The sequence below is a fragment of the Podarcis vaucheri genome (genome assembly GCF_965113315.1).
Source record: "Podarcis vaucheri genome assembly, chromosome: 7".
Classification (NCBI taxonomy): domain Eukaryota; kingdom Metazoa; phylum Chordata; class Lepidosauria; order Squamata; family Lacertidae; genus Podarcis; species Podarcis vaucheri.
Window position 1 is genome coordinate 86,693,560 of NC_138765.1, and position 15,744 is coordinate 86,709,303.

Sequence of the window (15,744 nt, forward strand, 5' to 3'; positions counted from 1 at the left end):
GCTCAAAGTGGTTCTCCCTCTCCTAATTAAATTCCGCACAACAACCCCCTTGTGGGAATGTTCAGGGATGCAGGAGAGGATATATTGTTTGATTATATCCTTTTCCAACTTGTGTTAACAAGTTCCACAATTTAGCAGAGTAACAATTCCCTTTTTAAACTTGCAGCAGATGCGTTTGCTCAGGCTCGCTAAAGCCTCTGTAATAACTGTTCTGGTATTTTCCCCCTTATTCCCTCATAACAGATAAGACACGACACAGTCTTCTATAAAAGCATAAAAAGAGTTTACTCACATTCTGTTCACAATCGGATCGCAGGAGACAGACTTAGCTTAGAAAAGTAACATACAGCTGGAAACTATCTCATAAGGAGACAGTCCCTTTGTCCTCTCTTGGCTGAAGCCAAGAGAGCATCTTTGGCTAAGCAGATGTTGCTTCTTCGATGCATGTAGTCAAAAAAAGAGAGATGGCTGCCCTGTCCTGTGCTTTTGTCATTACCTGCACAGGTGAGGCCACGCCCACCTCTAGTCACATGCAGAGGAAGTCTGTTCCAGCCCAAAAGGAAACAGGATGTTTACCTGCTGGCTGGACAAACTTTCCTCCCCATGTGTAAACATGTTCACTCTAGGAATGTTGTACTTGACTGCTCTTGAGTTTCACATCCCACACCTCTGAGGTAGGATAGGCTGAGAGGCAATGACTGGGGCCCCTGAGCTTTATGGCCAAGTGAGGATTTGAACCCTGGTCTACAAGGTCCTAGTTCAACAACCTAACCATTGTGCCACACTGTTTTTCTAAAGCGGGTGTGTGCGATGATTGACGGCTACCAGCTTATACGTTCAGCAGAATCAAGCACAACTTTCCCTGGACTGTACTAGGGCAAGTGAGGGAGGGTCTGAATCTACCCTACAAAAGCGAGCTCCTTCGTTGAGAAAATGAGGACGTTTGAGAGAAATGTTCTGCCTCTGCGTTTTGCTAGGTGCTGATGTTGTGGGAAGGGGATGTGTGCGGGGCGGAAGGATTTGTGGGGAGCATATATATATATATATATAGTGCTTCCTCCCCCTACACAATTGCAGTCCAAAGATGGTACAGTCCAGAAAAAAGAACAATTCTGCTGAACTTGTGGACACCCAAGAAAGCTGAATGTTGTGTGATTCAGGACAGATGAAGGAAATGTTTCTGCACGCATCGTTAAACAAGGGAACTCCCTTCCGCAGGAGACACTGACGCCAACGAACTTGGGTAGCTTTCAAAGAGGACTGGGCAAATTCATTTAGGAGAGAGCTCTGCTCATGCTTCTGAATGCCTGTTGCTGGATATCGCAGGAGGGAAAGAGTGTTGTTGTGCTTGAATCCTGCATGCAGGGTAACTGGCTGATGAGAACAGGATGCTGGATAGGCCATTGGCCCGATTCAGCGGGCTATCCTTACGTTCTTACACTGGTTTGACATCATCTGATAGGAAGTGCCTACAGAGGGTGGTGAATACAGCACAAGATATTAGGGCTGTCCCGTGAACCCCCTGGATGACATCGCGAAAGAACGTTGCCTCAGGAGAGTGAGGAAAATTCTCAAGGATGCTTCACACCCTGGCCGGCACTTTCTTGATCTCCTGCCCTCAGGCAGAAGATACAGAAGCATGACTAGTCGCACCAACAGGGTAAAGAACAGCTTCTATCTGTGGGCTGCTGAATGAGAAGATAACAACAGGGCAACTGACTTTTGGGTTTGGTGGGTGTGCGTCAGTAAACAAGGGGAAATTAAGACTAAGAGAGCTGAGTGGGGGGTGCTCATGTAATCTCACTGTATACAAGTTGTACAAGGGACAATAAAGTATTTCCATTTCAATTTAAAGTCAGTCGTAAGACTGCGAGTATAATAGGCAGGATTTGCAGAGCCCTTTTCCAGCTCACCTACCCGCCGGTGTGAGCTGCTGGCATGGCAGAGCTTCTTCAACTGACAATGACCCCCCACCCCCTTCTCCTTTCTCCAGAAAACAGTTCGGATGTACCCCTTCCAGATCCACAGCATTGCACTCTCGACTTTCGCCTCCCTCATCGGTCCCTTCGGAGGGTTTTTTGCCAGCGGATTTAAAAGAGCTTTCAAGATCAAGGTATGGCACAGCTGGAAAGGGAGGCGGCCTTGAAAGTGCCCGTTCAGGATGGCAGGTCTATCGAACCCACTTCCATTCTAATAAAGCGTTTCCTGGAATATATTTGTTATCATTATGTTTTTCTGTATCCTGCCTTTTCCCCAGACTCAAGGCAGCTTGCACAGATTAAAACAACACAGATAAAGAACAAAAAAAGCTAAAAACATGTAAAATATTATTTTTAAAGTAATTAAAATTCTATTTGAATAGTTATCTAGATATTATATTATGCCCCACTTTTATTATCTACACATCAAAATGTCTTGCAGTGATAAAATGTACAGTTTACAAAACTTAAAACTGTTTTTACTGTATATGTAAATTTACAGGGGGTTTTTCTATAAAACAATTAAAAGTTTATATAAAATATAGGAGCTCGATTTCAAAAACAGAAATCCTTCTCCTGAAAGTCTGGGTTAGTAAACAAGAAGTGAAACAATTTAGATTCCATAACTTCCAGTGGGGTGTGAACAGACTGAGGACTCTTTCTTTGGTAGGGGCTGATGGGGGCGGAAATTAGTGATGATCTTTTCCTCCTCCCTGTTTCCTGGTGTCAAGAGGGCAGGTGGGCATACACACTCTCTACTTTTCTCCCTTGATTGCGCAGGACTTTGCCAACACCATCCCAGGGCACGGAGGCATCATGGATCGGTTCGACTGTCAGTACTTGATGGCCACCTTTGTGAATGTATACATTGCAAGCTTTATCAGGTGAGATGATGATTTGGTTTGGTTTGGTTGCAGGTCGCACCATCAATCCTTGGGTTCTCTTTTTCTAAAAGTATATCTTTATTGGCTTTTGAAAATGCAGTTGTAAAAAGGCAAAGAGATGCACAACTCCTTAAGAGGAGAACAAAGAACCACAACTGTGACTGAACGGAGTAGAGAGGTTTTTTACAACATCATCGATATTAAGAAATAAACATGGAGTGATGGGTCAGAGTGAAATCAGAACAGAAGCCATTAGTAAGAGAATTAATTGGTTGGGGAAGGGAGCAGTCAGAAACAGGTCTAGGCTAGGCAAAAGAAATATCCATCAGGAGGAAGGCAAATACCCCTCCAGAGCTATGCGTGAGTCATTGGAGGTTTGTATAACACACTATTATTGCTTATAAAAGTTACAAATGACTTATCTCGAATGGGTCTGGTTTAGCCAAACCTCAGTTGACTCTGGGACGGTGAATCAAATATTCTGAGGGTACAATTTCCCCACACCATCTCTAATCATCTTTGTGTTCTCAGTTCAGAGGATAGGAAGGTGGAGAGAATGTGAGGCTGGGTTCAAAGTGATTCCTCACTCAGTGTCAAAGGAGAGCCTGACGGTGGAATTGAAAGGCAGACTCGCCTTAGCCATTAATCCCAGTAGCAAAATAAAACAAGGCATGGGTCTACAGCAGGGTGTTCCAATCCTGGGTATCCAGCTGTTTTTGGACTACAACTCCCATCATCCCTAGCCAGCAGTGCCAGTGGTCAGGGATGATGGGAACTGTAGTCCAGCTGGCCACCCAATTTTGGGAAACCTTGGTCTGTGGGAAGCCTCCCTTTCCAAACATTCCCAGCCTGGTGAGGTGACAAGATTGCCTTATTTTTCTTCACTAGAGAGCCAGTGTGGTGTAGTGGTTAAGAGCGGTAGTCTCGTAATCTGGTGAACCGGGTTTGCGTCTCTGCTCCTCCACCTGCAGCTCCTGGGTGACCTTGGGCCAGTCACACTTCTCTGAAGTCTCTCAGCCTCACTCACCTCACAGAGTGTTTGTTGTGGGGGAGGAAGGGAAAGGAGAATGTGAGCAGCTTTGAGATTCCTTCGGGTAGTGATAAAGCGGGATATCAAATCCAAACTCTTACCTTCTTCTCACTCCAGGGGTCCTAATCCGAGCAAGCTGATCCAGCAGCTGCTAACTCTGCGACCAGATCAGCAGCTGAACATCTTCAACACGCTAAAGGCCCACCTGGTGGACAAGGGCATGCTGGCTGGCTCTAAGGATGCGTAGGTGCCTGTGCTGCCAGGATGGGACTGAGCATGGGCAAGCCCCTCACCCCCCAGAGGAAACCCTCTCCCAGCTTGCCTGATTTAGGACAATAACCAAGCCTCATGTCTCTCACTTCCTTTTCCATATAAAAGGTTTGCATTTGTGCATTTTCAAAAAGAAACGTATCTATATCTCTGTGGCGGTGGTTTGGAGCAAACAGAGGGGAGCTTTGAGCTGGGAAGGAACTGTGGCCCGGAAGGAGGCGCTCGGCTGATGGTTTTGGAAGGTGGTTTTACCCCTCGGATCTGCCCGGTGGTTTTTCTTATTCCCAGATGTGTATAGAAAGTCGTGCAAGGCTCGTTCTACTCTCAGAGCAGCGGGGCTTTTGTAGCGGGGAGAGGGAAGAGACAGGCAAGAGTGCCAAATAGTTTGGGTTAAAAAAAGAAAGGAGGCAGTCGTGTTGAATCAAAATTACCTGGATTATGCACCCCTGTTCCACCATCCTGGCTTCCTTATCCGTGAGACGGATCCGGCGCTGCGTATTGCATTTGGCAAAACACCCAGGTTCCTAAGTCCAGTCAAGTGAGCAGTTTTCCCCAATCTGCGTCCCCGTTCACCACACAAACATCCAACAATTTGGTGGTGCAGAGAGCCATCCTTAGTGCCATCTCTATAATGCTGATTGGGTTTTCACAGAGATGGGTTGGAGATCTTGCCCACCCCCAGGCCAGCCAAGAAAATTGGGATCCAGGGGCCCTTTCCTCACGGAAGCAGCTTGAGAGCCAGGAAGACTCAAGGATAGCGATGCCAAATGTCCTAAGTGGTGCTTCTGCAAGAGGGTGGGGGCAAGACCTTCCACCCTCGTGCTGGAAACAGCTGCCGTTGTCTCGTTCCCCTGCAGGGGAAATCCCTGCCAGCAGGAGAAGGCGCTTCCTCTTCTAACCCAGTTTCCTGCGCAGAAATGGATGCATGTTGCTCCCTGTCACCATATTTCTTGCATTGCTGGCGGAAAAGGATCCAAAGTTCACCTGTTGCTGAGCTGTTCTTGATAAGCAGGGAATATTGGGGCATTTATCTTTATGTTCCTGAAGCAGAGCGAACCATTTGCAACAAAAAAAATTGGAAGACCATGAAGGCAAATGCATTTTTATTTTATTTTTTTTAGGTTTTACTTCACAAATCCTACTGAACATTTTTTGGGGTTTTTTTGCTTCTTCTTTTTTTTAAAGCCTTTTTCATTTTGGAGGAAAAGAACCTGAATAGATGGATATTGAGGCAGGACACCTGGAAACTTCAAGGGGTCGTAAAGGAGCAGAGGCTCGCCATTGCATTGTCCAGCTCATGCAGCTGTTTTAGTCGCTGCTGTTGTGAGGCTCCTGTTTGTCTTCTGCCCCCTCAAACGCTCCCACTGGAGTCCTCGTTCCCAAGGCACTGATCCCACTCTCAGTTGCAGGAAGGGACTCTCATGACTGAAAGCTCTTGCATAAAAAAGGCATTATCAGGACTCAGAAAGTGAGAGGGTGAGGATAAAGATTCTGTTCGTTTTCCATTTGAAGGCGTGTGTGTGTGTGTGTGTGTGTGTTGGAGTTTATTTGGGGGTTTATTTGTTTTGGGTTTTGTTGGAAGGAGGAAATTTCAACCACGTTGAGCCTCCATCACAGCCTGAAGTGGTCAAGCCTTGATTCTGATTTACACATGCTTTGAGATCTGGGCCTGAGTCACGGAGCATCTGCTGGCTTAGGTGTAATACCTCACAAGTGTCTCTTGATGTGGTTCCAGTTCAGGGTCAGCCTTGACCGTCTGTGCTGTCACTTTCTCTGCAACAGAAGAGAGTGCGTGAGGAGCACTTTGCAGTAGGCTGATTAGCTTTTTCTTCTTTTTTTAAGGTGTATTTTTGAGAGCTGCTCACTTAATACTGTTTTGCTGCCTCTTCTGGTATATTCCCTCATCCCATCTGCCCCAACGCTCTCGGGTTCGGAGTCCAGGCATCTGAAACCACAGGGTGGGAGAAGCTTATTGAGTTGACGGGGGTTGCAGGGAAATATTTTTGCCCCATTCTTCCTTTTCCTCTGCTGTCAATACGCCCCCCCCTCCCCAAAGGAAACAGTCTTTATTCCTGATCTAACGATGGCCTTTTAACCACAGCTGACCCCAAAATTGGACATGCCTGCCATTTTGATGGGAAGTTTTGGGTTTTGAGACCTAAGAAAGGGCAAGTGTGTGTGTGTGTTTGTTTGAACTTACTCAGTGTTTTGACCTTGGGGGAAGCAGGACAGAAGCAGAATGGGTATGTGGGGCAACGGGTGGCCATGCAACAGTAATTAATTAATAAAAAAAATTGGGGGAGGGGGTTCAAGGGGGGGGGTCTCTGTTTCATTGAAATGTCATTGACATTTCCTGATTCCAGCTAAATTCAGATATTTGACTGGTAGCCACAATCCCTTATATCCTGCCTCCGAAAGGGAACTAGAAATGAACAGTGTATCCTAGACCTATATATACCTGCAACAGCCAACAACACTTCTAATATATAAGGCTTGTTGTGTGCACTCTGTCTGGATAGTGGCGCGCTGTTGTGGGATTGCTTCTCATGCCAATGCATTTCCTGAGTGACACGCTGGACACCCCTGCAGTCTACAGATCCTTGCAAGAGCCCGTCTTGGGCATAAGTCAAACAAAGTGCTGGCATTTCTGTTGCAAAGGCACCACAGGAGCACCCCTGAGAACTCATTTAAAGTTACCCAGAACAGGAAGGATTCACATACTGGTTTTAGTCATCAGGTGACAACATTATGGACGGTTTTATGTTTGATACCTTTTTTTGTTTCTTTTTAATGGCATATTAGTTTTCTCTTTCGGGGTGTTCAAAGAGGGCTGTGACCCAGCCATATTAGAAGAGGGCTGCTCAGGGATGCAGAACATTAACCCCGAAACAGCCGGTTCCTCCAAGGGGCTGAGGTGTAAGTGGGAGAGAGTCTCTCCTGCCCAAAGGAAGCCTGTGGGTCTTACTTCAGTTGCACACAGGTAGCAAAGGTCTGGCCACCTGGTAAGGGGAGCAGCAGGTAACAAAAGGCAGTTTGGCATGCAGTGGAGTTGCTTAAGGGGTCATTAGCGGTGTGGGTGTATTTGCTGGTGAAAAAACCCTGAGTTGGCCTGGAGTTGAGCAGGATTAAATTGGGGCGCCGTAGCTATTACTTAGAGGAGTGTGTGCTCCATATTCTAGGCCTGGTCAGGCCAAAGTGTGTCCTTCTCCCTGGTTGGCTGGCCTTATTGCCTGGCACACGGCGTGCGCGCACCAGCAACCCAGGTGGAGCTGGAGGTGTGTTGTGTGTCACACCTGAGCCAGGTGAGCTTGGCCCAGCTCCCGGTGGTAGCTGGGCCCTGCACACCTTTCATGGGATGGGGAAGGTGGATCCAGAGGGGCTGTGTGAGGAGGCTGGATTTCACAGGGGCTGGAGCTGGGCCCAAGTCCGGATTCTGCATTTTTGGGGGCTGAACTCAGTTAGGAGAAAGACACTGACACAAAGCAGTGTCTCTGGAGTGGAAGCTGGGCACTCACTTGCGAGGCGGTTGTGATACTTTGAGTGGGGATCTGGAAGGCTGGCTGGGTGGAGTTGGGGGCAGAAGAACTGGGGAACCCTGGTCAACTCCCTCTCCCCCCCAATTAAAATACCCTTTGCTTAACTGATACTGGTTGCTTAGCAGAAGTATGAGATTTGACATTTCAGGAGCTCGAAGGCTGACGTCTTCACAACTCCCTTTTGTTATATCAAAGAGAGGAAAGTCCCGCATTCACAATACCTAAAGCTGGCAATACAACCATTGTGCTCATCGGCATGTCTGTGTCAACGAGAACTTGTGAACCCCTTTGATGCCCCGGTGACATCTTTCTGCACTCACAGACTCTCCCCTCCTGTTTTTCTTCTTCTGATGTGGATGTGCTTATCCCTTCCACAAATCCTCTGCTTTATTTCTCTGTGCTTTTGTCTTTTACAGGGGGAATGTTGGTGGTTGGTTTCTTTTGGGGTTTTGTTTTCTTGCAGACACTTGTAGGCTTGCCTCTGTTACTTTTTGGTTCATTTGACTGTCAGAATGTGAAATGTTATATAAAGGTATTTTATCCTATTTATATACGGTTATATTGTTAAATAAAAATGTATCTAAACTGTTTGTGTGCGTGTGCGTGCAGTTATTTACGCCAAGCAGAAAGGTTCATTTTATTCTGTTCTATTTTTTGTTTTTTAATTTTTTATTTGCGCTTTCAAAAACAGGAACAGAGAGCATATTTAACCCCCTCCCCTCCCCCATCCCACTTACAACTTTGTACCAAATACAGCATATATACTACTACTACTACTAATTATAATAATAATAATAACAACAACTTTATTTATATCCTGCCCTCCCCAGCCAAAGCTGGGCTCAGAGCAGCTAACAACAGTAAAAATAACAGTTTACATAAAATCACAATCAATTAATTGAAATACATTCTAAAATCAATTCATTCTAAAATCATTTCATATATACTATATGATTGCCTGTCACTATATTAAATGCCTGTTAAGATGTGATTGTACTGTACAACAGCAGGTGGTTGTGCTGGTCGGAGGCGTTGTTGGGGAGTCCAAAATGTCTGGGGAGGCTGACCTCATAGAACACTGAGAGTCCCATGGACTGCAAGAAGATCAAACCTATCAATTCTGAAGGAAATCAGCCCTGAGTGCTCCCTGGAAGGACAGATCCTGAAGCTGAGGCTCCAATGAAGCTGGCCACCTCATGAGAAGAGAAGACTCCCTGGAAAAGACCCTAATGTTGGGAAAGATGGAGAGCACAAGGAGAAGGGGACGACAGAGGACGAGATGGTTGGACAGTGTTCTCGAAGCTACCAGCATGAGTTTGACCAAAGTGTGGGAGGCAGTGGAAGACAGGAGTGCCTGTCCAGGGGGTTGCGAAGAGTCGTACATGACTAAGCGACTAAACAACAACAATTTTTTGACATTATTTTTTAGGGGGAAAACCTAGTCTTATACACGGAAAAATATGGTATATATATATTTTTTTGTTTTGTTTTACATAATTTTACACATTTTAACTTTAGCCATTTCAAACATTAAAATAAAAAAGATTCATTCAAACCTTCGGAGCTCCTTCCCTCCCTCTATGGGTTCTGTGTTTAAAATAAAGTAACCTGTATCTTTTACCCTTATCCATCTGTTATACAGTGGTGCCCCGCAAGACGAATGCCTCGCAAGACGGAAAACTCGCTAGACGAAAGAGTTTTCCGTTTTGGAGGTGCTTCCGTTTTGGAGGTGCTTCGCAAAACGAATTTCCTATGGGCTTGCTTCGCAAGACGACAATGTCTTGCAAGTTCCTGCTGGTTTTTTCCCTTCCCCCCTTTTTTCTAAGCCGCTTATCAGCTGATCCGATCAGCAGATAAGCCGCTAAAAGCCGCTAATAGCGCTAATCCGCTAATCCGTCAATGGGCTTGCTTCGCAAGACGAAAAAACCACTAGACGAAGAGAATCACAGAACGGATTCTTTTCGTCTTGCGAGGCACCACTGTATATCCAAAGTTACCATAGTTGATTCCATATTACAAGTGTCATTACATCCCTGCCAAAGGTTTAACTGTTTACAGTAGTCTTTTAAATATGTGGAAAATTTACTCCAGTCTTTTAGGAATACTTGATTTTCCTGGTTTCTGACCTTCCCTGTCAGTTTCGCCATCCCTGCATACTCCATCAGTTTAGTCTGCCATTCTTTTGTTGGTACCTCTCCATCTGGGCTAGAAGCATTCTCGCTGTCATCGTTCCATACATAAAAAGTATTTTATCTTCTCCTGGTAGCTCTTCACCTATTATACCTAGTAGAAGGACTTCTGGTTCTTTAACAAATGTATTTTTAAACATTTTCTTTAGTTCATTAAATATCATTTCCCAGACAGCCTTTACCAGTGTACATGTCCACCACATATGGTAAAGAGGACCCTTCTTCTCTTTACATTTCCAACACAAATTTGAACGAGTTTTATACATTTTCGCACTTTCAGTTGCTGTTGGATACCAACGACACATCATTTTCATATCATTTTCCTTCAACTAAAAGCACGCAGTAAACTTTATGTCCTCTTTCCATAACTTTTCCTAAGATGGAAGTTGTATATTATAACCAAAATCTCTAGCCCAGTGTATCGTCACTGCCTTAATTTCTTCATCCTTTGTATACCCTTCCAAAAGCAATTTGTACATTTTTGATAATACAAATTTGTAGCATTGTTCACAGTCTGGTCTAAAGGTGACTCCACACTCGCGGCATGTTGCCAGATGTTTCCCACAGTCATGAGCTGAGTTGCACATGCAAAACCCATAATACTTTCTGGTTGTCATCTCCCCCCACCCCCAGGGCCGGATTTAGGTTTGATGAGGTCCTAAGTTATTGAAGGTAATGGGGCCCTTTATATGTCCAGCTGTCCTTTGTCAACAACAAATCGCCACTGTTTTTTGTGTTGAATATATGCTATATAGTAATTTATGGACCTAATAGGTATCTAAAGCCATTTTTGCATGCAGAATGTAGGCAACCTATATATAGAAATGAGCAAACCAGTGATATTTTAGGGAGCAGGCTAGCAGGCGGGGCCCATTACTTACATCATAGGAGCCTAAAGGTAAAGGACCTCTGACAGTTAAGTCCAGTTACAAACAACTCTCGGGGGTTACAGCGCTCATCTCACTTTACAGGTCGAAGGAGTCAGCGTTTGTCCACTTCCGCAGACAGTTTTTCCAGGTCATGGGGCCAGCATGACTAAGCTGCTTCTGGTGAACCAGAGCAGTGCATGGAAATGCCGTTTACCTTCCCGCCGGAGTGGTACCTATTTATCTACTTGCACTTTGACGTGCTTTCAAACTGCTAGGGTTGGCAGGAGCAGGGACCGAGCAACGGGAGCTCACCCCATCGCAGTGATTTGAACCACCAACCTTCCCATTGGCAAGCCCTAGGCTCTGTGGTTTAGGCCACAGCGCCACCCGTGTCCCCTTATAGGAGCCTAGGTAAAGGTAAAGGTAAAGGTACCCCTGCCCGAATGGGCCAGTCTTGACAGACTGTGGGGTTTGTGCGCCCATCTCACATCTATTGGCCGGGGGCCAGCGCTGTCCGGGGACACTTCCGGGTCACGTGGCCAGCGTGACATCGCTGCTCTGGCGAGCCAGAGCCGCACACGGAACGCCGTTTACCTTCCCGCTGGTAAGCGGTACCTATTTATCTACTTGCCCCCCGGGGGTGCTTTCGAACTGCTAGGTGGGCAGGCGCTGGGACCGAGCAGCGGGAGCGCACCCCGCCGCGGGGATTCGAACCGCCGACCTTTCGATCGGCAAGCCCTAGGCGTTGAGGCTTTAGCCCACAGCGCCACCCGCGTCCCATATAGGAGCCCATATAGGACCCCATATAGGAGCCTACACAACACAAAACACTGTTGCTGTATGTAGGTTTTATTTTATTTGTTTTTTATCTTATACTGGAAATGTACATCCAGGTTTTTTTCCCTTTAAATTTTTTGGGGGCCCCCAAGAGAGAAGGGCCCTAAGCTATAGCTTGTTTAGCTTATACCTAAATCCAGCACTGCCCACCCCCCAGCGCATGAATGATGTACAAGCTGCAGCCCCCACTTCCTCAAATGCACTAGCACAGCAGCACCCATGCACCTCCATGAACCAAGCCTGCAAACTGTTTCAGGGTGTGTGCATGTGCCGGTCTTACTCCACGTTTGCACATTATCAGGGAGCTAAATGCAGGTGGAGCTCAGGTGCTCTCCAAAGTCCTTGGAGGGAATCGGGGGGGGGGGAATAAACTGGAAATAAACTGATATTTACATTGCACCTGGAAATTGAAGAGACTGAACTGGAAAATAAAAAAAGAGAAGTCCTTTGGGTTTCTCACAGAAGATCACAGGAAGTTGTTGGCAAACCAACGTCAACCGAGACTTTTTTTCTTCTTTCAAGTAAGCCCAGAAGGAAATTAAATATATATATAGCACGCACACACAATCTGTGGAGGAGATTCAGACCCGCAGTTCAGACACAGTTGGGCAAACCTTCCCGCTGCTGGAATTGGGATGTCTCTCAAGCTGCCACAGAATTGGGATCTCAGCCTGAAGATGGACATGTCTAAAATAGGTAGGGCTGTTTTTTCTTGACTTCATTTCTAAATGGTCCTCCCTCATTTTGTCCTCTCAACGACCCGATGAGGGAGGCCAGGCTGAGACAGAATGTCTGGCCCAAGGTCACCCAATGAGCTTCCTGGCTGAATGGGGATTTGAACCCAGATTTCTCTGGCCCTTGTCCAACGCTTTTGCTGCTCTTGTTTCCTTAATCTCTTGTGTGTATCAAGGACTGCTTGGGTTTCGTGAGAACTTGGAAGTGAAGCTCCCCCCCTTTAGCCAAAGGCAGACTTCCTCTGCTGTTTACAAACCTCTGCACAGCATTTTCCCCAGGCCGTTTTGGGCCCAGGGGCCACGTCTACAAAAAGATGTCCAGATTAGCTTGCCTCCTTATCTCAGACATGTTGCTTGTCTTTTCTACGCATCTTATGATCTGATGCAGTGTCAGCATTTCAGCTTTTCTTTTTTATATATATAAAAAGGAGGAAGTTGGATTTTTCACCCTTTTGATTCTGCAAATGAGCAGGCGGTGATCACTCGAGGGGATGAAGTTTCTGTACTCTGAAGTTCTGTCCTCCTCTTTGAGCTCTTCCTGCCAAACTTTGCCACTACCTGCTCAACTACATCATGTCATTATTCCTCAGTTTCACCTGTCTTTCTGGCCACCTCACAGCTTCTGAACAGAGGGAGCAAATGTTTGTCCCCAGGGCCTCTGTGAATATAGGGACCCCGGGCAGAAGGATTAACCACAGCAATTCTGCAAGAGAAAAATATTTGCATGTCTGTTGGTATCACTTGAATAAGCCCCTGAGGGAAGGGAGAAGATCTTGCAGCAGAAAGGTCCTAAAGGACATATTTTTCTCTCTTGCTGCTCCCTGGTCTCTCTCTCTCACACTCAGGTGGGGCTCTAGGTCCTCATAATCGGGGTGTGAAAGCAGCCGCCCCATTTCCCATCTGTCCTCAGCACCTGACACACTCAGATCTGCTGCTTCTGTGAGTTGAAACGCAGGACCTGCTGCAACGGCCTGTAGCCATGGCGGCGGCGGGCCATATTTGGGGCTGCTCTACCTGTGTTCTGTGCTCTTTCCAAGGTGGAAGAAGGTGCCAACTCCTCGGGGCCAAGGGAGCTTTGGTCCCCCCAATAAAATATTTGAGGGGGCTGCCCACACAAGTTGATGGGCATTGCCATTAAAATGGTGTGTACGCACCATGTCATGTGATTGATTATGTGGGGTGGGGCTTTGTTGTTGTTGTTTAGTCGTTTAGTCGTGTCCGACTCTTCGTGACCCCCTGGACCAGAGCACGACAGGCACTTCTGTCTTTCACTGCCTCCCGCAGTTTAGTCAAACTCATGCTGGTAGCTTTGAGAACACTATCCAACCATCTCGTCTTCTCTTGTCCCCTTCTCCTTGTGCCCTCCATCTTTCCCAACATCAGGGTCTTGTCCAGGGATCTTCTCTTCTCATGAGGTGGCCAAAGTATTGGAGCCTCAGCTTCAGGATCTTTCCTTCCAGGGAGCACTCAGGGCTGATTTCCTTCAGAATGGAGAGGTTTGATCTCCTTGCAGTCCATGGGACTCTCAAGAGTCTCCTCCTGCACCAGAATTCAAAAGCATCAATTCTTTGGCGACCAGCCTTCTTGATGGTCCAGCTCTCACTTCCGGGGTGGGGCTTGCCTGCCCCCAATATTTTATTCAAGTTGGCACCCTGAGAGTGAGTCTTACCTTTCCTACCTGCTTTGCACAAACTGTCTCTTTTTGGGGATGGGCACCCTGTGGAGCAAAACATTCTTCTGCATTAGTGCTGCCAAACCTTTTTCTGCCATTCTGTATAAGTTTCTAAATGTGACCAAACCCTTTGTTACTTGACGTGAGCCCTCCAAAGCACAGGAGATGTACGAGGGGTGATGCTATAGCAGCAGGGTGTGCAAAACGAGTAAGTCTGGCTCCTCCTAACGCTGCAATCAATAAACCCACGTCAGCTGTGCTAAATCCAGGGGCACTTTATTCTGAGTAACGGCACCAACCATTGTGCCATTTAGCACGTTCTCTCTGCTTCTCTTGACGTGGAGAAGGTCATCACGAAATAAACCGAGAAAAGGTTTCACAAAATAACGGATGTTTCCAGCACTAAGATTTTTTTGCTGAGCGCCTTGAAAACACGAAGCACTGCTTCTTCCTGCTTGTGTTTTGAGAGCCTGCGACAGGAAGCATCCGGAAATGGCCTGCAGCCGACATTTCGTCTCTGAGCCGTTTTTTTCAGTGTGCAGAAAATGCCATCAAGGCACGGGCAGGTTACCTGCAGTTTCCTCTCAATATATTTCAATATAAGGTGCACATTTTGCAGCTCTGTATGAACTTGCGCTTATATCTCTAAGTTTTCTGGCTTGTATCTGTTGCAAGCCTATTTGCATTCGTTCCTCCATTGTTTTCGCCATCAGTTCTTTTGGAATAAGCGGTAGGCTGGGGGGCATCAAAGCTCCAGAAGGCAGCCCACAAGTTGAGATTTCCTGCTGCACAAAGAACCACAGTATTAGAATGGCAAAACAAACTCTGCGAATTTGTAGAAATGGCAAAATTGACAGCAATTATTAGAGGTCGCTCAAATCGGAGAATAAACAAAAAGTGGGATGGAGTGAAGGAATACATGAAAAAATATTGTTTCAGAATTGAATTGAAATATTAATAGATAATGTGTCAAACGTGCAGGGGTAAGCAAGAAAATAACAATAGAAATAACTGAATAATTATTAAATTATAACAACACAATAAGATAGAAGAAATATAATATTGAGATCACACATGGGTGAAGGGGAGTGGGGGGCATGTGGGGACCTATAATACTATTTATAATATAAATTTCTTAACTGCGATGTATTTACATATAGCAAAGGGAAGCCTGGAGTAATGATGTATATTTTAATTTCGGTAATCTATGTAATAGACTTGAGCAACTTGTTCGGAGAGATGGACTTTGAGCAGAACCAGGGTGCTATCCTTAGACCAGCTAAGCAGCTGCTAGAGCAGGGGTGGGCCAGGTTTACCAGCCAGGGGCCAGATCACTCCCATGGAGATTGTCTGTGAGCCAGACTGGCACCGCACGATGCTAGAAATCACTTCTGCGCATGCCCAGACACCGAAAATTGCGCCAGGGCAGAAGCAATTTTCAGCGTCTGGACATGCGCGGACACAATTTCTGGTATCTGCACATGCGCAGATGTGATTTTTGGCGCCGCTTGGTGAGTACCTGCACCGCACTGTGCTGATTTAGTGTAGCACCGGGGGGGGGGGTGTACTCGCCGAGTGGGTGGCCCGGTTTGGGGGCAGTTTGTGGGACGGTAAAATGGTCTTCGTGGGCCACACCGGCCCAAGGGCCACACATTGCCTACCCCTGTGCTAGAGTGCAGACTTCCGAGAGGCACAGTTACTGACATTTGAGTGGCACAGTTTTATACAGATTAGTTTTTGTTAT

The 15,744-nt window shown here is 46.3% G+C and overlaps 2 protein-coding genes and 1 long non-coding RNA gene across 3 annotated transcripts in view; 2 read left to right on the plus strand and 1 right to left on the minus strand.

Moving 5' to 3' along the window:
• Positions 1 to 4,549, plus strand: part of CDS2 (CDP-diacylglycerol synthase 2) — a 47,351-nt gene extending 42,802 nt beyond the window's left edge. The window contains exons 11-13 of the mRNA XM_082230255.1: positions 1,994 to 2,113; positions 2,760 to 2,863; positions 4,011 to 4,549. Coding sequence (XP_082086381.1) covers positions 1,994 to 2,113; positions 2,760 to 2,863; positions 4,011 to 4,140 — 354 coding nt within the window. The 3' untranslated portion in view covers positions 4,141 to 4,549. The remainder of the gene's footprint in view (positions 1 to 1,993; positions 2,114 to 2,759; positions 2,864 to 4,010) is intronic.
• A 1,191-nt stretch (positions 4,550 to 5,740) lies between these two features.
• On the minus strand, positions 5,741 to 7,894 carry LOC309536521. Its single transcript, XR_014221565.1, has 2 exons — positions 6,837 to 7,894; positions 5,741 to 6,611 (listed from the first exon to the last, which is right to left on the minus strand). It is a non-coding gene; the product is annotated as an uncharacterized lncRNA (long non-coding RNA).
• Positions 7,895 to 11,748: 3,854 nt separating this feature from the next.
• ARHGAP25 (Rho GTPase activating protein 25) overlaps positions 11,749 to 15,744 on the plus strand; it is a 35,861-nt gene continuing 31,865 nt past the window's right edge. The window contains exon 1 of the mRNA XM_082230056.1: positions 11,749 to 12,290. Within this exon, the coding sequence (XP_082086182.1) occupies positions 12,230 to 12,290 (61 nt within the window). The 5' untranslated portion in view covers positions 11,749 to 12,229. The remainder of the gene's footprint in view (positions 12,291 to 15,744) is intronic.